At 41.2% G+C, this 21846-nt stretch overlaps 1 protein-coding gene across 18 annotated transcripts in view; it reads right to left on the reverse strand.

The window, feature by feature from the left end:
• Positions 1-21846, reverse strand: part of DST (dystonin) — a 494468-nt gene that overhangs the window by 130831 nt on the left and 341791 nt on the right. For all 18 annotated transcript variants that reach the window (XM_019496873.2, XM_019496902.2, XM_059730546.1 and 15 more), the window contains 8 exons: positions 21181-21357; positions 13840-13963; positions 9943-10151; positions 9100-9417; positions 8723-8889; positions 6285-6441; positions 5661-5787; positions 371-433 (listed from right to left, as the gene is read on the reverse strand). In XM_019496873.2, the coding sequence (XP_019352418.1) occupies positions 371-433; positions 5661-5787; positions 6285-6441; positions 8723-8889; positions 9100-9417; positions 9943-10151; positions 13840-13963; positions 21181-21357 (1342 nt within the window). The remainder of the gene's footprint in view (positions 1-370; positions 434-5660; positions 5788-6284; positions 6442-8722; positions 8890-9099; positions 9418-9942; positions 10152-13839; positions 13964-21180; positions 21358-21846) is intronic.

Raw genomic sequence — 21846 nt, forward strand, 5'->3', positions numbered from 1 at the left:
TTTGCTAGCCATGCTGTAGAGACACCTGCACTAGTTCTGCATACATGACTCTGGACTGGAAGCAGCATGACCAAGCAGGAGAGGGGCTCAAACATGGATTGAGTAACTTTGCTCTTTTCTGGCTGGAAAAGGCCACATGTGGAACACACTGGCATCTTAGCACAATACTGGCTGATGCGACAGGAACATTTTTCTAACCCCTTCCTGGATCAGCCCTTGTGGTTCCTCATCCCCAAGTGCCTCTAAAAAATCCCTACCCTCATCTTCTAGAGACTGTTCCATGCAAATCCCAGACAGATCAGTTAAATTTCATTGTTCTAGTTGATATTAGCATTTCTTTTCCATGAGGTTTTATTTAGTAACTATTCACCTTTATTGGTCAGGAAATCCTGAGTACCTGCAGCTTCTCCTTCACCATTTAATATTGTTCCACCTGCAGGTGAGAGAGACAAATTAAGACCACAAATTAAGATCAGCACAGTGATCACAGGAGGTGAATTTTTTTTTCTCCGATATTCATTAATATTGAGGTCTTTTTCCACCCAAATCTCAGAATCATAATTCTTTTAAAGATAAAGAATGCTGGTGTCAAACACAGCATAAGATATTGTTATTATGACTTATATATTTAATATAGGATATATTATATAATATTAAAATGCCATCCAATATCCTCTACATGGCACACTTCGTATACATATTTTTGATTTACCAGTAGTTTGTTTCATACATTTTATGATGGTACACACTACTTCTTATCAGAGAATGTGTCTCACAAGCACGTCTGAACCCTATATATGCAGTCCTATTGAAACCAGAGGGATTACTTGTTTAGGGATAGATTCTGACATGTTTGGTGACACCGGGTACATCTACACATGTGCTTTACTACACAGTTGGCTAATTAGCACCACTGTAAAGCATCACCATCTGCATTTGCAGCAGTATTAGGGTGCAGTAAATTAACTAACTCTTCCATAGATAGTACTGCTGGGGACAATGGAGTACTTAATTCCGCTGAAACACACAAGTAGATGGTGACAGAGGCTGCCTGGGGCACAAGGGTGCTAAAGTGCAAAGGCTGCCTGCTGCCTAGCCTCACACTTTAGCACTCTCATGCCCCAGCCAACCCCACCACCACCTATCACTGCTACCCGGAGCCTGGCTGAAACTTCTGTGGTCCTGGGAGCAAGTGTAAATGTTGTGCCTGGGAGCAGCTGCAAACAATGCCAATTTATCACATCACCTTCATGGCACGCGTAGATGCACCGACTGGGTAGCACTTTACTCAGCAAACATTCAACAAAGCAAGTCACTTTATATCTGGCTGTCAGTCAGATCCTACTTGTGATCAAGTGTTGAACAACTGGATTCGCAATAAGGACCATGTTGTAAAGCCCTTACTATCATGGAAAAACAGCTATTCACACAGGTAGCCCTACTCATTTCAGTGGAATCATTCAGTAAACTGTTTCAATAAGATTAGGATTTTAACTATGATATGCCTGTTTTCCACAACCCCAGTGTAAGTGCATAATCACTGAACTACGGGAGAGGGTAAGGTTCAACCCCAGCCTCTATGTATATAGAATACTCCAAGGAGATTAACTAATGGAGCAGAATTAATGGTTGCCGTGGAGAAGGCTCTGTATTCATCCTTCACCACCAGCTGGAAATTGAGTACCATAGGGGTGGCAGCTGGAGGATGGTGGGAAAAAGTAGTTCAGGAAGAAGAACTTGTAACTCCTATAAATAAGATACTCTGTTGCCTGGAGAACTCTGAAACCAATGTCACAATTCCTATCAAAGAGCAAGATCAAGCAATACATTTTTACTACTCAAAATAAAACAAACAAGAAAAAATAATTGCTCAACCACTCTTAGAAATAGGTTCTTAACCCCTCTCCTCCCTACTTGCTACTCAGACTCAGAGAATCTACAATATTTCTTGTAAAGGAGACTCTGCATTTGCAATTATTTGTGAACACAGTACTGCATTTGTATGGTAAGGACAGACATTGTAATTCTGGAGAAATACAGCTGCTGCTTGCTGACTGTATTAATCTGGATGTTTAAAAGAGGCAAGGTGCAACCTTCACAGGTTTTTATATCTGCACCCCTATAATGGTGGTTAAAACCAGATGCAACTACAACGACTTTCAGCAAAGGGAAGTGTGAAAAATATGCTCCACTCTTAGTAAATATTTGCCCTCAAAATAATATACATTCTCCCACCATCTTCTGTAGATGAGCTTTGAAGATCAACAGGTTTGAACGTCATTGGATCATATAGGAAGAAGTAAGTTCAACAGCCTTCCTTAAATTTTAGATGTCTGTCTCCAGGAGCAGACTTGATAAATCTTAGAGGCCTAAATTCCTTATTCATTCAACAGAAAGAATTAAATACCTAGAAAAGGGAGTTGGAGGATGCTTTAACTAACTAAGAGGAAGTGCTGAAGAAAGGGGTATCGGTCAAATCTGGCCTTTCTCCTGGGTTTAAGATTCCATGGGAAGTCCTTTGTTAAACTTCTTTATAAGATTGGATTCACGGACCCAAATTCACTCCTGAATTTAGGCTCCTAAATCATCTGTTCAGTATAAGGACTTGATTCACTTCTTCCTTTTAAAATGTGGGTGGTGGGTGAAGCAGTTGTCCCCAGTCTTATATCACAGCGTAGTAGCTAAAGCACTTCCTCAAGAAATGGGAGACCTCAGTTTTAGACTTTCAGACTGAGGGATTTCAAAACTATTTCTTCCTACACTTAACCAGATAATCTGTATGAGGGCACCCTTCATGCTTACTATTGTAATTGTGCAGTCAAGAATATAAGATTTGTGAGCCTAGAAGAAGAGTAAGATAGAAGAAGCCTGACTGTAGCTCAATGCTGAGTGAATTCCCCTGGCAGGGAAGTACTGGGTTCTGGTCTCTGCACTTTGCATTAAAGAGTCACTAGATAAAAAACATAAACAGTGTTGGGAGCAGGCATCTGAACCCAGGAGTTAGTTTCTTTGAAACACAAAGACTAGTTTAAGTGATTAGAAATCAGTTTAAACTTGTAACAGAACAGAAGTTCAGTGCACATAAATCACTTTCAAAATGGCCAAAACCAGTTTAAGATAAACCTGGATGGATGTAGTATCACACTTAACTGATTTCGGTCAAACTGGTCTGTGGAACTTCTGCCCCAGATCCCCTCCCAATTCAAGATAACTCTCAGTCCCCCAGCATCCCAGGATGCTTTGCATCCCTGGGCTGTGCTGTCTGCTCCAGCAGACCAGTTCCACCCCAGCTGTCACAAGGTTGAGGCAGTAAAGCCTCTGCTCCCCAACCTGCTTCCTGCCTGTCAGCCAAGCAGGGCAGGAGGCAGAGGAACAGACCCCTCAGGGCCACCTAGCCCTGGTCTTTAAAGCAAAGGGAGGAAAAGCCCTGTCAGAGGGGGATTTTTGCTCCCCCTGCCCCTGCAGCCCAGAAACCAGGTCCACCCCTTCCCCAGTCATCTCCCTGTTTACCCCTGTACCAGTCCCCCCAGCCAGGGGTATAAGCACCCAGCATGGGTGTAAGCACTCACAGGGTGGGGGGGCTTTACACCCTGTCACAGCTGGAGCCAGGCTGGGATCTCTGCAGCCCTGCCCCTTCCCCAGGCGTCCACCTCAGGGAGGAGGGGGGGGGTGGGAATGCACCCCTGCCCTTCACTGTGCCCCCCCCACAGCTGGCGTCTGCCCAGTGGGGAGGAAGGATCCATTGGGGAAGGGGCACAGCTAGGGGAATCTCAGCCCAGCTCCCACCTGTGGGGGTTGAAAACCCCCAGTGGGTGCTTTCCTCCCTGTGCAAGTAGAACCTGGCTGGGGGTCCAGTGCTGGGCCAGGGGGTGTGTTCTCACTTCCTGCCCCCACCCTCATACATAGACAGCTGGGGAAAGGGTGAGGCTGAGGCAATCTGAGCCCAGCTCCAAGCTGTGAGGAGGAAAAAGTCCCCAGGGGGTGCATTTCTCTCAAAGCTGGGGCTGGGGAGAGACTGGCTGCTGGACATAAGCCCCCAAGTCTTATCGACGGTGGAGGGTAGAGCCATCAGACAATCAAGCCTGGGCTATCGCTGAACTGGGTTCAGCTGCCTTAGGGGTGCCCCCAGGATTTAGTCAGGGCAAATGCAAGCTTCTGCCTGTCTTGGCCACACTAACACTGAAAATGAGTTCAGTTTGTTATCAATTCAATCTATGCAGCTCAGAAAAATCTACAAAGATTGAATCAATTTTGCTTCGGACTTTTTGAACTTCTGTACTTAACCTTAATGGTTATAGCGCTCTCTTGAGAGGTGGGAAATATAGGCTGAATCTCCACACTCTGATGAGGGCCTAGAATCCAGGTTTTCCATTTCCCGCAGAAGTGCTCTAACCATTAGTTCAGGCATATAAACAATGGAAACCTTAACCACCTCCTTCTCTGGCAGTGTTACTTAATGAAAGTGACCTCGGCTGCTGAGTTCTGAACTAAACTCAGTGAAGTCCAAATCTGTGAAGCATGGTCTGAGCAAGTGTGCCAGAGTGGGGCCTGCAGATGACAAAGATGACAAACACCTACTTTGTGGATCCCAAATGAGCTGAGGTGTGCAGACATGTTCAGCTTGTCCAAGACGAAAGCAACTTTGGGCATGTACAGAAGTAAACATTTTAGGCACTTAACTTCATTGATAGAAATTTGAGCACCCCCTCCCCAAGTATATCAAGTGTCAAAATAGGTATGCTGGGTTTTGGTAGGTGACATTCTTTATTTAGGTACTTAAATTATACCTCAATTACAATTCAGGTATGTATATGTTTTACTGGTTCTGGTCTTGAAATACTACAAGGTCAGGCACTGCTTGGATCTTCAAGGCAGATGTGCTGTCTTTAAAATTAAAGAAACAAAAAGAAAAGGAGGGATGCTGAACCAGCAAACTGGAAGCATAGCTTAGTTCAGGCAAGTCATAATGGGCAAGGGAATACTTTATCTCCTATATGGTTGTTTCAGTTCCAGCTCTGATTGCTCTAAAGTGCCCTGCCATTTGTGAAATGAGTGTGCCAGTCTCAATTCATTTTTTTAGAGGACAAGTAAACTCATCACATAACTACTGCAAACACTGCAATTCTGTGAACACTTAGGTATATGCTTAACTGATCATGAAGCTATTCTCTTTGATGTGAACAGGACTTCTCATGGCAGCAAAGATGTGTGTGTGCTGAAGTGTTTGTAAGATTAGTTTAAATTAGCACTACTTGGCAGACTCAACAGAGATGTCAAGAGTTAAACTGGTGTATAGACTGAGCCATTATCTCACCTCCAGATGTATCTAATCTAGGAGAGACGCTTCATGGAGGGGTGGAGAAAAAAGATTTCCTTCTGCTCATTTTATGCATGTTTTCTGAATAAATCTATGCCTTTGGTGTCTCATTCTCAATTGTACTATACAGTGCTGGCAATGTAGAGGTGCCATAATGTAAATGTAACTTGTCAAACAGTTAGGGACCTTAGCATGAAAGAAAACTGTATGCAGGATAATCAAGACTTTTCACAAGCATTTTACCAAGTAAACTGACTATTTCACAATTATTTAGTGGGTTAAAACAATTTATTTTATTTGCCTTTTAAAATAATTTTGTTTGGCTAACCACACAAACACGTACCTGATTTTGCAGTTGCTCGTGATTTTGCAGGGGAAGTCACAGCACTGATTAAGTTGCACAACAATGTTCCTTGGCTGTTCATTTTCTGAATTTCTGGGGCTTTGGAAATCCATTCATCTTTTAATTTCTGGGTAATGAAAATGTAATTTTTTGTAATTGTTTCATTACATCTCATAAAGCAGCAAAACAATTTTCAGATCTAGAATATTTGGCATCAAGAAAGAGATGGACATGGCCATTCAGAAATATTGTTGGCTATCAGCCCATACTACATATCAAAAGACCTAAAGAGCCCGTGTTTAATTCTCCTGACTATAGCATACAGTTAGATTGATACGGCAGACCACATACAGTAACAGAGGAAAAATTAGAGTGGCACAGAGAGGCAAACTGGAATCTAAGGGGAACTGACTAAGGCCATTATTAACAAATATTAACACCTGATAATAAACAAGAGCATGTCAAGCCCCGTTCCAACAAAATTAGATGGACAAAGACAAAAGAAACAAAAAAGAAATGATCTAGCAGAAAATGAAAAGCAAAGTGTGTAACTTTTTCACTTCACGCTGTTACAAAATTAACAACCACTCTAAATATTATTCACATTATATACAATACCCTTACCATAGTATCTTCCAAAGGTTTCTTTAACTCCTCTGTACTCAAAGAGGGTTGCGCAGCTGGGATCCTTTCTGTTGTGTCTTCTATCCATTTCTTTAAAGATTCTACAAGGAGCTCAAAGGTATCCATTTGTTTCTGACAAGATGACAAATCCTCTTCTCTAAACCATTAAAGACAGCAAGTAAATTTCGGTACAAGAGGCCACTAATGGCTCTGATAATTATATCAAGAGAACTAAGCCATTAATGCCTTGATCCTGATAACGTGAAGTCAATGAGACCTTAACAACTGACTTCAATAGATAGAGAAGCAGGCCCCTGAATTTACTGTACAGGTAAATACCCCCAGTATTTCTAACATGTGGTTAAATATGTCTTCCGTGACAGGACAGTCAATTCATTCGAGAATCGGAGAACTCAAATTTTCTATATATTCATCCAGTGTGAGATAATGAGAATACAGGAAGCAACACTTATGAAATCTTCATTACAGCATCTTGTCTTACCTTCTAACTCGTATATCTTGTATCCAGGGTAGGCAAAATAAGGCCCGCAGGCTGCATCTGGCCCCACCAGGAAATTTCATCCAGCCTGCAGGTGGGCACCCACCAATTAAGTGTATCCTGACTGGCCCATGGCTGCCCCTGCTGTTCCCCCGAGAGTTCCCACCCTCACCCATGGGAGGGCCTGGGCCCTGGCTACAGCCAGCGTGCACAGCTTTTGGGTAGGGCTGTTGCTGCTGCAGCTGCCCAGGGAACTGCTGGGCTCCCCTGGCCTCCAGTGGCTTCTCTTTCTGTCTCTGCTGCAGCACTCCAGGCAGCAGGTAGGGAATTGGTGGTGTGCATGGGGGAAGCTGCAGTTGGGTGGGAGTGTGGGGCCCATGCCAAGGCTGAGTGGAGTCGCATGCTGCCGGGGGTGTCATCCTGCCACAGGACATGAGCGCCCTGAGGGCCCGCTGCCTGCTGCTGCTGGTGGCAAGGGCTGTGCACCAGGGAGGGGGGGAGGTGTGGGGGCGGCCTCCACATGCACACCCTACACCCCACACCTCCACACAATCCCCACCTACATTCCCCCACAAACCCTACACCACCCCCACCCCCATACCCCACCACATATACACACCCACCCCTAACCACACCCCACAGCTGCCCCACACAATATACAAGAGTAAAACTTTATTTTGAACTATTACACAATTGCCTCTATATATACTATGCAAACGCACATAAATCAAGACAAAATATTTTTTTAAATACAATTAAAATATGTTATAGTAGATGTTTGATTTAGTATATGATTTGTTTTGTTTTTTTCTGGTTCCAAGATGGCAACCCCCCGCTCCCAAAAGGAGTACTTCCGGGGCAAGGGGAGGGACTTCCAGTGGCAAATGTCAGGGGTTGGGGCAGGACTTCTGGTCTCAAGATGGCGACAAGGGGACAGAGTACCTGTCAAGGGGCGGAGGCACCCTTGAGGCCCTCGACAGCTCACCAAAACTCATTAAGCAGCCCTCTAGCTGAAATAATTGCCCACCCCTGCCTTATATCTAAACAAGAGTGATATTACAGTAGTACTGATGAACTAAGTAAACAATCCTATGCAATAAAAGCAAAGGTATTTTGAAATTAATGGTTTGAAGATGGGTATTTCATTCCTCTGTAGCAATACAGAAAAAGAAATGGTGGAAAGAGAGATGTGACACTGAAATCAGAGAAACAGTGTCTCCGACAACACTATCATAAAGAGAGAGCTGTGAATAAATGAGAACCATATTCTAAATAGGAAAGCTATCAAAGTACATGTCCTTAAGCCCCGATGGTTTGATACCATGACAAAATAACAACATGAGAATTGAGTGAATCAACAAAACATTTTGGGTATTAAAAGAGACTATAGCTGATGAGATGACTATATTTTATTATATCATTCTGCACATAATTTCATATGAGGGGATTTTATGTGCCCCAAAATGTGATTGGTTTCCAGTTTATGGACTGAATCAGGACCAAGGGTGTATGAGTATTAGTCTCAGTAATCTGTTCCCATAAAATTATTTTGTAGGTATGAGCAGCATTTGGCAAATCCATTTTCTCATGAGTTAAATTCTTTAAGGTTTCCTTCATCACCCTGCATCTGATTTTAGTTTTGTCTTGGTACCAAACCATTAGAGCAACCTGCATGAGCAGTACTTTGTATTCCACCTAAGAAGCAGATAAGTGGTTATACTGAGCACAGGCAGGACAGCTGCAAAAAAGGGAAGAGTTGATTTCTTTTCTCCTTTTGAAACATTTACCCTCAAAGATCTTACAATATGCTGTCAAACTAAAGGTCTCTCTTTCATAAACAGCACCAAGCATATGTGCATACAAAAGCATAACAATCATAATCAAACACATATTGTGTTGGTTGCATACAAAGTGAAAAAGTAATGGTTATGGTACTTACTTTTCCTTCACAGTCTCCTCAACTTCCTTGAATTTCTTTGACAAGGAATTAACTTTTTCTGATACCAATGCTTTGTCCCCAGGGAGACCATGAACAGAAAGTTCTTCAAGGAGTTGTTGTAGAACTTCAAGAACTTGCTTGTGATGTGCTATCTCTATACTAGTTTCCTGAAAAAATAATAGAAAGTGTATTTCATATTAATCAACTGTTCCTTAATTGTTATCAATTACCTTTCTATATTAGACTTTGTGAACATATTTTCAAAATTCAATCCTTAAGACTTAGTCCTATAAAAGTTTGGAAATCAGCTTGTTATATTGATTTACTACTGTTTGGTGAGTGAGAGTAGAAATCTATACTATGGAGATGTACGGTACCTGCATATACTGAGAGACTTCAGTAACATCTTTTCTTGGAGCATCAGTCTCATTGAGAGTCTGAATTTTCTCATCTAAAAATGACTGCAGTTTTTCTGACAGATTTTCAAACAACTCCACTTTGGTCTTCAACTCCTCCATCTTTGCAAGTTTTCCTTTGTGTTTGCTACTTGCTTCCGAAAACCGTACAGAAAGCTCATTCATTTTAGCTTGTAGAGAGGATGCAGTGGATGAATCTGCTGTTTCCATAAATTTCTTCACTTTCTCATTCATGGCATTTATGCTGCTGTGACGTCCTGCAATATCTTGGTCCAGCATCTGAAATGAGCAAAAGTGATTGTGTTGTGCTTCTAATGGGATCATAAGAAATGAACTGCTAACTCAGGTTTATTGTACACAGCAGTGGTTTTCAAAATGTGTTCTGCTGAACTCTGGGATTTGATGACAGGTCATCTGGAGTTCTGCACAGAGATTGGGGGTAATGACAAAGTGAGCTGGGAGGCAGTGCACTGCCATTTTTGGGCCAGGTTGCCTGGCTCCATGTCAGTATTTAGAACAGAGGTAGAAATTCTGCAGCAAAGGGGACTTTAGGAAGTCTGAAGACCACTGCTTTAAGGTAATAATTTAATACAGGTAAATCCTCAGCAGATGTAAATCAGTGTAACTGCACTGGAGTCATTAAGATATGAATTTGTCCTTGTATTTTTTCCACTACTTATGACTATGAGCACTAAACACTTTCATCCATTTAAGGGGTATAATTGTTATTTAAATTACATCTTGAAATTCTTTAAGCATTATCTGAATTAGCATGGAAGTATTTCTTTCAAAAATGTTACTTACAATACTTTTGCTAATGACATCCTGAAGAGCCGAAGAATTCAAAGGCACTTGCCCTTGTTCTTCAAGACTCTTTTCAACACCTTCCATCCAATCAAGCATTTCATCCAAACCATCTTGCACACTAAGTGACCGTGTCAAAGTTATCTGGAGCTTCTCGTTCCGTTCATTCACAGACTTTGATAAATTGTCATATATGCCCACAATGTCATCTAAAAGAAATAAAGAGGAAGTTATTTACCAAAAGTTTCCCTTAATTTTTATTTACTTATCAGACTAAATCCTGAGATTCTATCTCTATTCTTGCTCAGTTCTCACTCAGGCAAATGTTAGTCAGAAAAAGGTTGGATTTCTAAGTCTAGCTAAGGAACATACAGGACAAGTAAGGTTACGGGTGAAAGGTATCTTAAAATGCATTTCGAATCCTCTGTCTGAAAGCCACCATTTGTGGGGCTGGTCTCCAGATTAATATAACATGCCTGTCTCAAAGAAGTGCAATGACAGCTGAATATTAATGAAGCAAAAGTTATCCCAATCATATGCCTTTTCTTCCAGCTGTGCTATCATCAGACCTGTCATCATTCTTCAAGATGATTCTTCATATTAACTTCTATACCTGCTCTTTTCCCTGAGGTGCATCGTCCAAAGCCAGATACACTGTTGGCCCGAATTCACTGGTCAAGTGAATGAAATTGGCCACAACACACAGGAGGTTCTAACATGTTGCCTTATCTAGACTATCCCCCTTTCCTAAGCAATTTTAGTTTTTAGAGTACATTTTCCTGTCTCTTGTTCAGTCTAAATTTTAATGTTTAGGTAGTGACTAGTGCTCAATTTTTCAGGTGGTTGTGCCTGGTCAGTACTAGATCTCATTGGTGCTAGTGCCTTGATCTTGGATGTTTCCACAATGTCTTTCTTGTGATTTTCTCAGCAAAGCAGATGTTGATAACACATAGATTTTGATGTGCAGAGTTCTAACACTTGCTGGCCATTTTTATTCATATTACCAATTCTATGTTTGCCCAGAATACCAGACCAATTCTCAATACCACTGTACATAGCCTTCATTGATTTGACGAAGGCCTTCAATATAATCAACAGACAGGGTCTTTTTACTGAAGAAACTGGGTTGTTTCTCAAACGCCCTAATGGGACCCAAGTCTTCCAAGTGATGGGGAAGTGCTCTAACCACAAGGTTTTTTTATGGAGGAATAGGAACTACTGCTGGTACTTTACAGTGAAGTCTATACTGCCGTTGGTTAGGGAGACACTGTTGTTAAGGTAGATATCTTTCTGTTCAGGATCAAAGTCTTATTAGAACATTTACTCTACATTAGAACATATTAGAGCAGCCTATATGTTTGCTTGGAAAGAGAATCTTTAGGTATGCCTAGCTGCATTAGCTTGGAAAACACAGAGGCTAAGTTGGTGACGCCCAAGTTTAATTTAACCCTGGATATTTACAGGCTCTGCAGCGGCATTTCAGGATGCCAGATGCTGTCCCCAGCATATTAAGAGAATTCCTTCTAGATCAAGACCTGCATGTTAGCCAGAATTTCCTGACTGTGTGGAACAGAATTCTCCAAGTGGGGAGAGAGGGGAAGATTTCTGTCTCTAACTTACTTGGGACTGTGAAGCACCAGCACCTCAGGGATAATGAAGTGAATCGGTACAGGTGGTCTCAATGCCTTAAGGCCAATTAAGATGAATTATAGAAGAAGACTGAGTAAAAGACAGACACAGGAGGTATCCCAGAGGATGTAAAGGCCAGGATAGCAAGTTCTGTGAAACAGGGGTGCCAGATATTTCTATTTGACTTGCACTGTGGCTACTGTTACCATATAAAGGAAAATTACTACAGATTGTCCTACTTTCTGAGTCACAAAGACAAGTAAACACATTGAGAGAGTCCACAGATGGTTGTCTTTTTCAGCATTCATTACTTCACAAATACATGTGTCCAGCTACACTGACCCCAGATCTTCCAAAATATAGAGATATCAAATAACATCTATCTTTTAGGCAGTAAATAAACTGTCAGAAACAAAAAAAAACAAGAGAAGAGTAACAAACCAAATAGATGAGTCAGTTAAAAAGTATCATGGGTGAAGGGTGAAAAGACTAGCTAAGAGTAAAGCAAAAAAGGGAGGTTCAATAGGGGACTTTAGGAAAGAAACTTGTAACCATAAGATGTTAAACAGATGTACTCTACTGCCTTCAAGGCTGAAATCAGGGAATTAAAAGGCTTAAGCCTGAATATCCAGTTTTCCTTTGTATTTTAGGTCTGCATACATGTTCTATTAATCTACTATGGCTTGACTACCAGGGTAGTAATAATTTCAAAGAAGCAGCACATTCAGTTAGGTCATCTTTTGTAGTTGCTTCCCCCACCCCTCTTCAGGCTGAAACCACGGTGTCTGTCTTTACTGAAAAAAAAATGACCTGAACAAGCCATTACTGGTGTGTACTTTCTTTATGAGAAATTCTTTATTCTGACCTAGTATTCTGTATAACAGTCATTTAGTAAAAAAAAGTAAATAAAGAAATGTATATTTAGTTTGAACCTAACACAAGTAGACAGAACCTAAAGATATTTTACTATACTCCCCAATCCTACAAATACTTAGGTATGCAATTAATTTGAGATTAAAAGGAAGGGTAGAAAGGATTGGAGGCAATAGTTGCACAAATGAATGAAACTGCTGAAAACTGACATTTTGATTTTTTTTTATTTAAATTTTGGAAGAATATGTTATTGCAGCTACCAACACCATGCATTTTCATTTTACCAAGCTATATAATATACATGTGTATGTACCTTAAAGAGTTTTTCCCTGCCTCTAATGAGTGCCACACTATGCCTTTTGAAATCACTAGAAAAGACAGTGGTGAGACATACGCATGAGCCTTCAGGTTCCAGACTTTATTTAGTGTCATGTTACAATATAACCAGAAGTAATACTCTAGTTGATGGAAAGCATACTTAAAACAGGACATGGGGGATAATTTCTATGGCTGGCTAGTCTTTAAATGATTAGAATCATGAAAGAGAATGCAGGGAGATGGTCCTTGACATTGATTATCCCTCTCTTGCAGACTCCCCCGAATGACCTTGGCCAAATCACTTAATCTCTCTTTGTCTCAGTTCCCCTTCTGTAAAATTACAGAAAGCAGTAATTCTTTTCTGCCATCCTTTGTTGGCTTAGTCTATCCTGAGCACAAATTCTTCACTGGAGACTTGAACTGGGGTGTGCTGATTCTCCTGCTAAGAGCAACACCTGAGGTTCCTGGCTAGAGGGTCTTGCCCCTCCACTCAGGGTCAGACCAATTGCCATATTTAGGGTTAGGAAGAAATTTTAGCCCATAGTCAGATTAGTATGGACTGTGGGGGGGTTTTGCCTTCCTCTGTAGTGAGGGGCATGGCCTTCTACCTGGAACCTCTTTAGCATATACTAACACCATTTTATCAAAGCAGGACATTGGCTGCCATGGTTCCCCTGCTTTACCTGTGGCAGGATAGGATGTTAGGTCTATGTTGTGTCAGGGCTGAGGGTAGTCTTATGTAGAGTTTAGACTATGGTTGTATAGGATGATTTGGATAGGGATGATCCTACCTCAGGCAGGGGCTTAAACTAAATGACCTCTGGATGTCCCTTTCAGTCCTAATTCTCTATGATTCTTTGCTGATGCAGCAGTGCAACATCATTTAATTGATTAATTTCCTTTTTTTTTTTTGGAGGCACAATAAATTACTGAGTTGTGGTAACAAATGATCCAAAAAAACACAGAAATGAAGAGAGACAATGAGGATGGAACATCCATGCTTGATCTCCTCCAGCATGCAAGTGCAGACTCCTTCAACAACAAGAAGAGGGAATGGGAAAATAATAACATTCTTACCCAAAGTTTTCTGGATTTCATCTTTGTCTGGAAGTAAAGTTCCTCGAGTATCCAAAAGCACTTCTGCAGCTTTTTTGAGTTTCTCTACAGCAACCTGGTGATTAGACACCTGTCCCTGAAGAACCTGAAAAATTGCATGGATCCTAAAATATGCTAAGATATAAGTGAACTTTTCATTGTTCTTTTGAATGCATACAATATAAGCAAGAGAAAAAAAGAACAAAGCATTTGCTAAGAATGTTGCAATAGCTTTGAAGCAACTCCGACTTAGTTCTTAAAAGACTGATTCACACACAGATCTGTTTACTTCTCCAGAGGCTTTGTGCTACAAACAGAAACTCCAGAATCAGAAAACATGCAGCATGATAAAACATGGATGCGGGTGTTTCTCCTACCCACACTCTCCAGCTTTTAGCGATATATCATTACTCCTGTCTACAGGTTTCCCTTAAACCATCATTTAAATTATTCTACTCAGTAGACTATTCCATTTCCACAAAATCCCTGTTCACTTCTAGTTTCTCAGGCTAAGTACAGACAGTCCAAAAGCCTGAGGCTGAATCAAGTCAATCTTTGCGGGTTAGTCTAAGCTGTGTAGATTGAACTGATAAGCAAGTACACACTTTACTTTTGATTCTGGAAATGCAGCCATGCCTATAGTGGCCCAGGCCAGAAGCCAGGAGGTGCTAGAACAGGCCTCCCTGCTCACCTGGAGCAGACGGCTTGGACCAAGGCTAACCCGCACACCCTGTGAGGAGGGGTTTGCAGGAGAGGTGCAAAGCATCCTGGGATGCTGGGGAACTGTGAATTAACTTGAATCTGGAGGGGATCTGGGATTGAAGTTCAATGAACTGATTTAACCTAAAATCAGTTAAGTCTGATACTACATCCATCCAGGTTTATCTTAAACTGGCTTCAGCCATTTTGAAAGCAGTTTATGTGCACTGAACTTCTTTTGTGTTACATCCTTGAACTGGTTTCCAATAGCTTATACCAGTTTATGTGTAATTTCTGTCCCTAGCCTCAACAGGTGCAGACAGAAGTGCAGCTCCCTGCTGTCACTGAGAACACTTTGCAGGAAGTGTTCTGAGTTGCAACGATCCCCTGAAACAAACAGAAGTTCACTATTGGTCCCAGGGGGGGAGAAGAATCTAGCTACTGGCTGGGAGCCTGCAGTTGGTTTCCCGTAGCTATGGCCCCTCCTCTCTTCCAGCCTGTCCTTGCTTCAGAATGGGAGGGGGGGAAAGGGAGGAGAGGGGGCTCCCCACCTGGCGTTGGAGAGTGGAGTGGGTGTCCTCGACCTCCTCCCCCCGAAGTGGGGCTCCAATACACCCACCCCAACCTCCAGTGGGGGCTGAAAAAACCCCAGACTGAACTCCCACTACTCCTTTTCCCCCCTCCCATTATGAAAACAGCAACAGGCTAGAAGGCAGCACAGGCATAATTTACAGAAGATGCTCTGTTTTGAAATGTCTTCATTGGACCCCTCATACAATGAGGGTTCAGATTTTCCCCCGGTCAGCCATTTTAAAGGTGTCTGGAGCTGTGTACTTGTGCTTGGTCACAGCTACACACAACTTTCTGTGGCCGGATCAGGCAAAAATTGTCGCTTCTGTCTAAGCCCAGCGTTCTGTGCTTCCTCCAACCAACAGAAACAATGTAACTCTGATTATTTCAGTCTCCGTTTTCTATAATGTGAATATATCAACTCCTCTGAACCTTTTATTTTTAATTATTTTTCTGGGACCAGGTATTATCTTTATCACACAGAAAGCGTGTACAATAGTCCACTTAGCTGAATAATAAAAAAGCAACACATTTCCCTGTTATTCTGTGTTTTTATTCTTTATCTGTAGCTGTGTATGAGTACCATATACTTTTCACATAAATAACTTTCAAAATACTACAATATACTATAAATTCTTTTTATATGAGCAAGAATCTATCCTGTGAGAAATGGCCTAGGACAGCCTCATAAGTCCATATAAGTGTTATGTACATATAAGTTTTATGTATCTGTAACTTTGTCTTTTCTGTATTTTAGTAGTTAACAATGGAATCACAACATTATCATAACTTTGGAATTTCCTAAGCTTTTTTTTTCTTTGTAAAAGATAGCATTTATTGCACAGGATTTCGAAGATCTCCTAGCTTACAAAGAAAACTGACAAATAAATGAATAAGTTCCATAATAGGAAATCATTTTGGCTAGTCATTTAGGAAAGTCCAAAGTCGCAAGATACATTCATGTGGCACACAGAAGCTAAGATGTCTTACTGCAGTATCCTCTCCCAAGCATTTAAAATAAACCGGACTCTCAGCAAATTACTAGATGGGAGACGGGGATCTATCTCAAATTCTAGTGCAACTTACAACATCTGTGACAATCATGGGTGACTGGTGCCACCTTAGTCAGGGGGGGCATATGCCTCCCCTTCTTCCCCCCAGCGACTAGTAAGAGACTGGGGGAGTCCCTCTGCGGCCAATCTCACTGACTGGAGGGTAGGTGGGGGGGCCATGGCCAATCTCACTGACCTGGAAGCGGCCGCAGCGCTCCCAAAAGTGGCTGCAGCACTACATCCAGTGCTCCCACTCCCCGGCCGGTACTCACACTGGTGGTCCCACCTGCCCCCGCGCCTGTTGCCTAAGCTGGGAGTGCAGTCTGTCAGGGGGTGCACCAGTGCTCTCAGTGGGTGCACATGCACCCCCATGCACCCCCTATGTTTCGCCACTGGTAAACCTGGCACCCTTTCCCTAGTTACTGCACTTTTAAACATGCAATCATATTAGCCTTGTTAACCCCTCTCTTACCACATAGATAAAATCTACTGTGCCTGCTCATGGTATAATGTCCAAAGGCTCATAATTCACTGCCTCCAGGAATAGTAAACCTCCTAAATTTAAGGTTGTTCTTCCCATGAACAAATTTAACTCTGAATCTCTAAAAATGTTTTCTTAAAATTTAAAAAAGCTGTTTTAGGAAGAATCTAACCATGCAAGAAAATCTTGGTTTGAAATGTGGTTTTTAGGAAGTCGTGAAAACTGAAAACAGGGGTGATGCATGTAAACCTTTATATAACCTTAATTATAGCAGTTGTTATATATTAACTATATAATCACTCTAACAGTAATTATGACTGGAAAAAGGCAGAAAGTTGACCCCCAAGTTATGACCCCTTCCTGACATGGGAAGATTTCATCATTGGCTCTGAAGCCAATGATGATCTCAAGGATCTTATATTAGTTTATCCAACATCTTATTTATCTCCTGTTTTACAGCACTTATCTTAGTCATTAATTTCTGCTGTGGAACTTTAGTATCTTTTATACAATTTTTTTTTAAGATACTTTTCCCTGATTTAACAACTGTCAAAAAATAAAGCAGGACTTTCTTAGCACAGTGATACAAGTTTCAGTGCAAAAGACAGTTTCCATTGGGATCTGCTGAACAGGTCCTGGCAGATACCAAAGGAAGAATATAACTATCTTGAAACAAGCTGATCATCATCCTTGTCTTAAAGCTGCCTCTCCTGGGGCCATAAACATTTTGGTGACAAAGGTCACGCTTTCTTTGTTTACCTATTTGATTACTGTACTGTTTCATTTCCTTATCTTTCATGTGGATTTCTTATATCGTCTACTAGGGACTCTGAACTGTGTTTGGCACACACACACTGCAGTATTGCATTTACTTAGGATGCTGAACTAACAGTTAATCCTTTATATCTCTTCTTGCCAAGACAAGGAAATAATTCTTGTCTAAAACCAGCATTTTAGCTTCAGCATTAGTATCTGGAGAATAGTAACAGCATGCTAGTATATGACATGTTCTGATACTCCAGCTGCCATAAAACAAGTACAACATAAACAAAGTGGTATTTTCCCTATATTGGCTGCAAATACTGTGTTTCTAAAAAAACAAAAAAAACCAAAAAAAAAAACAAACCACACACTACCCATAACATAATGGAACACATCAGATGTTGATAGAAAATGAACTAGCTAGCGCCTAAGGCATCGTAGAATATTTTGAAGAACAGTTAATCCCTATAAAAAGATTATCCTCATCACACTGCCAAGGTTAGGGTCTGGCTGTATTATCAGCTGCATGTGTTGGCTTCAAGAGACTGCTTTAACTTGCAACACCTGACTTTTAAAAAAATGCTCTTTGTTTTGCTTTCGTTAATTGGCCATCTTTATTCATTCTGCTTGATCCTCCTCCTTTGAGTCTTATGAGCCATTGGAATTTCCCCTCCTTCCTAACATACTCATTGAGTGTCTATTGTACCCTAAGTAATCCCTGTAGGAGTTTCATAAAGCAGCCATAGTGCTCACTTCTTCTGTATCAGGTCCATGGAAATTGGCATTAAAAAGAATCTATTTAATTTGAGAGGAGACAACTAAATGTCTAAAACCAGCTTCAGTTTGTAATTGGTGCTATTCCTGCTTTTCTATTGCTGAAAGCACAAATGTAATTAATCACATTGAAATTCAGGTTCCGAGTTCGCATTTTTAATGATGCAAGAATAATAAACATTACTTTCCTTTGAAGTCTGATGAATACTGTAACATCACAGTGACATCTATTTTTCTGGTGTGTTGTACCAAAGGACAACACAGTTGCAGCTTTCATTGGTTGCCATGTGTGAGATTTTTTTCCCTACCTTGTTCTGACGGGATAATAACAGCACTCCTTTCCCTGAAGAAGCTGACTATTGTTTCTCAATAGGTTTGTGAGCTAAAGAAAATGCTTGTCTGGTATGAAATTTGTAATAGTTAAGAAAAGTAATATTGACTGAACCAGCCCTTTCATAAATGATTCTAGGATTGTGAACTATTTTTAATTACATCATAAGATATATGTTGAATACCCTATGTAGCACTGACAAAAAGAGCAGGTATAGAAAATTAATCTTGCCAGGCAGAAAGCAAATAAAAACCTGCACAATTGAATTATAATTACAGTAGGAGGCAGTTTAACAGTTTTATAAAAATCTAGGGTAATTCCAAAATCAATAAAAGTTCTGTCAATAACACCAATAGGGTCAAGAGTTCACAACAGGATGTTTTTTGTTTTGTTTTAAAATGCATTTTGCTTTAATTCTGCTTCTAGATCTGTGAACTTGAAGGCCTAGATTTTGCTTGGGTTTGCCTCCTCATGTGACCCAGAAACAATGGTCTCTTGTGACATAAAATCCATCTAGAGACGTTGATCACACTGATACAAGGTACTCTCAGCTTTAGCAGAGGCCTGGGCCTACACCTCAGTAGGAAGAGATGCAACCACTGCACCCCAATCTTCGCTAGCATTGTATTTATGGAGCCCTGGCAATGACGAAAAGCTGCTGCCCTCTGCTGGGATTCTCCAAGAGGGCTACCGCACACAGGGCAATCACTCCCGCTTTGCTCTTCTGGTGAATCTCCACCCCCTGGCAATGAAGGAACCTGTCCTGGTGCAAACATGTGTGACACATGTTAGTGGGTGTTCAATCAATACCTCAGAAGTCTGTTCAGACATGATGGAGTTCATCAACCCCCGTATAAAACAACTCATACGCAGGATCTCAAGCCTACTGCTATTCTACCAAAACAGAACCTGTCTCTGTGGCTCCCTAATCCCTAACTCCAGCTGCACTGGATCATCTCCGACTGTTGAACAGAGCACACACAGTTCCTTCTGGCACAGGATTTTTTTCCTTTTTCTTAGCTGGGGTCTAACTCCGTTAGCTGCAGTGAGGTGAACACTTTTCTGCCTTGTCTCCATTCATATACTGCCGTCAAGGTAGATAGCCTGCGGGTGCAGACAGAAGTGACAATTTTTACCTCATCTGGCCATAGAAAGCAGTTTATAGCTGTGACCAAACACAAATGCATGGCTGCAGGCAGTTTAAAAAATGGCCGATCGGCTGAAAATCTGACCCCTCTGTTTCATGAGGTATTAGATAAGACGTTTCAAAATGTAACTTCTTCTGTAACTTCTGTCTGCAGAACCCCTAGCCTGTGGCTGTTTTCAGAATGGGAGGGGGGAAAAGCAGCAGAAGGAGTTCAGTCTGGGGGTTTTTTCAGCCCCCAGGTGGAGGAGGGCCTCCAATTCACCCACCCAACCCTTCATCACTGGCTGAGGAGCCCCAAAAATGAGCTCCCTCCACTGCTTCCTCCCCCTCCCATTCTGAAAATCATCAGTACTGGCAGGGAGCTGAGCCATTGCTTTGGGAACCTGGCTGGAGCCTACAGCTAGATTCCCCTCCCCTCTGGATCCAACAGTGAACTTCTGTTTGGTCACTGTTTGGGGTAACGCTGTAACTCAGAACACTTTGCAGAAATGTTCTGAGTTACAGATGGCAGCTGCACTTCTGTCTGCACCCTGAGTTAATGCCAAAACCCTCCTTGTTTTGTTTTTGGTAAATAAGAGACAGTCTTAGAGACAAAGAGGAGACCTAAATTATCCCATATCATCTTACTGCCTTCTTCTGAAGCAATTGGTATTGGACACTGTCAGACAGGATTGATCCCAGGTCTGATTCATCAAGACAACTCCTTTGATCCTATTTAATAACCTCCCAGCATAAAAGGAAAGGGGTAGGACAAAAAAAAAAGAAAAAGAAGAAACCCACAGAGTAGGCAGTGAAAGATAAGGGGAAGATGTTCATTTACCCACTAATAAACAGTCTAAATCCTCACAAACAGCGCTCTCACAAAGACACAATCCCCTCCTAGATGGTAATCCTTCCAGGTTCTACCCCCTCACCTGATTACTGTTGGTAAGCATTTATGTTTCCACTTGTTTTTGTTCCTCACCACATAAACCAGTCCTCATACTTTTTATTTTGACATAAAAATTATTAAATGAGACCTCTGATAGCCAAATTCAAGGATTATATGGAACTGGGTGTATTCAAGAGAGGCAAGAATTGGACCCTTAGGCTGCTTGTAGACACTTTTAAAAAAAACCCAAAAAACAAAACCCAACACTTTAAACTCTACACACTCCCATGCCAAGCTCAGCATATACCCAGAAGAGGCACTACAATAGTTGGACCCGGCTCGCCCAACATCTGTACAGATTGGGCACTTTGGTGGTGCCTTTTCGCTGCTTGTATCTAATAGATGATTGACTCAGCTATTAGATAAAAGCACCAAAAGCCCTGCTGAAGCGCCCAATCTATACAGATGCTGCAGAGCCAGGTGAAAGTAATGTGCTTCTTCCAGTAAAGAACTTTTTTTTTTAACATCTGCAAGCAGCCTTAATTACTTTGATGATGTCATATTTTCCTGATTTTTGAATAACCAGGACCTCTTTTTAACATAAGGGTGTTTTTACTGATTTGGAGGGCATTTTACCTTGGTTTCTTCTAGTTGCCTTTGGAGGTTTTTAGGATCCACTGCAATTGTTTCACAAAGCTGTTTGCTCAAAGCTATTTGAGAAGCTTGAAGACTTGACAGAAGACCTGATGATGCATTTTCATAATGCTGGTACTTGTCTACAAGGTCTTTAAGGTTATTTCCAAGGATATTGCACTAGAAAATAAAAGAAAATCCAGAAACTAAAACATATGTATTCCATGATTTTTTTTCCACATGAGTGAAGATAATTCTTGGGTATTTCAGAAAATGAAATAGTCTTTCACCTTATGATTATTATCTCTCTTACTATTATCAGCCAGTGCTTGTACTTTGATGTTTACATTTTGAAACCTAAAATGTAGCCATTGGGAACAAATGTTCAGCATCTCTAAATATCAAAATATCTTTTTATATGAATACATATATAGATGTAGGTACCTGTTCTAAGGCATCCAACTCTGAAAACCTCAGAAACTTTGACCATAGGACTATAGTTGTTTTTATCATGAATGTAAAGTAGACAATACAATACATACATTTTAAATCTATAAATTAATTGTTAATAATTATTAAATGGACTGTTTGTGCAGAGGGAGAACTAGGCAAGAAAACTATACATGGTATTGCCTAGGCTACATGATGCACATCAACTAAAATGTTACA

The sequence above is a fragment of the Alligator mississippiensis genome, chromosome 1 (genome assembly GCF_030867095.1).
Source record: "Alligator mississippiensis isolate rAllMis1 chromosome 1, rAllMis1, whole genome shotgun sequence".
Taxonomy (NCBI): Eukaryota; Metazoa; Chordata; order Crocodylia; family Alligatoridae; genus Alligator; species Alligator mississippiensis.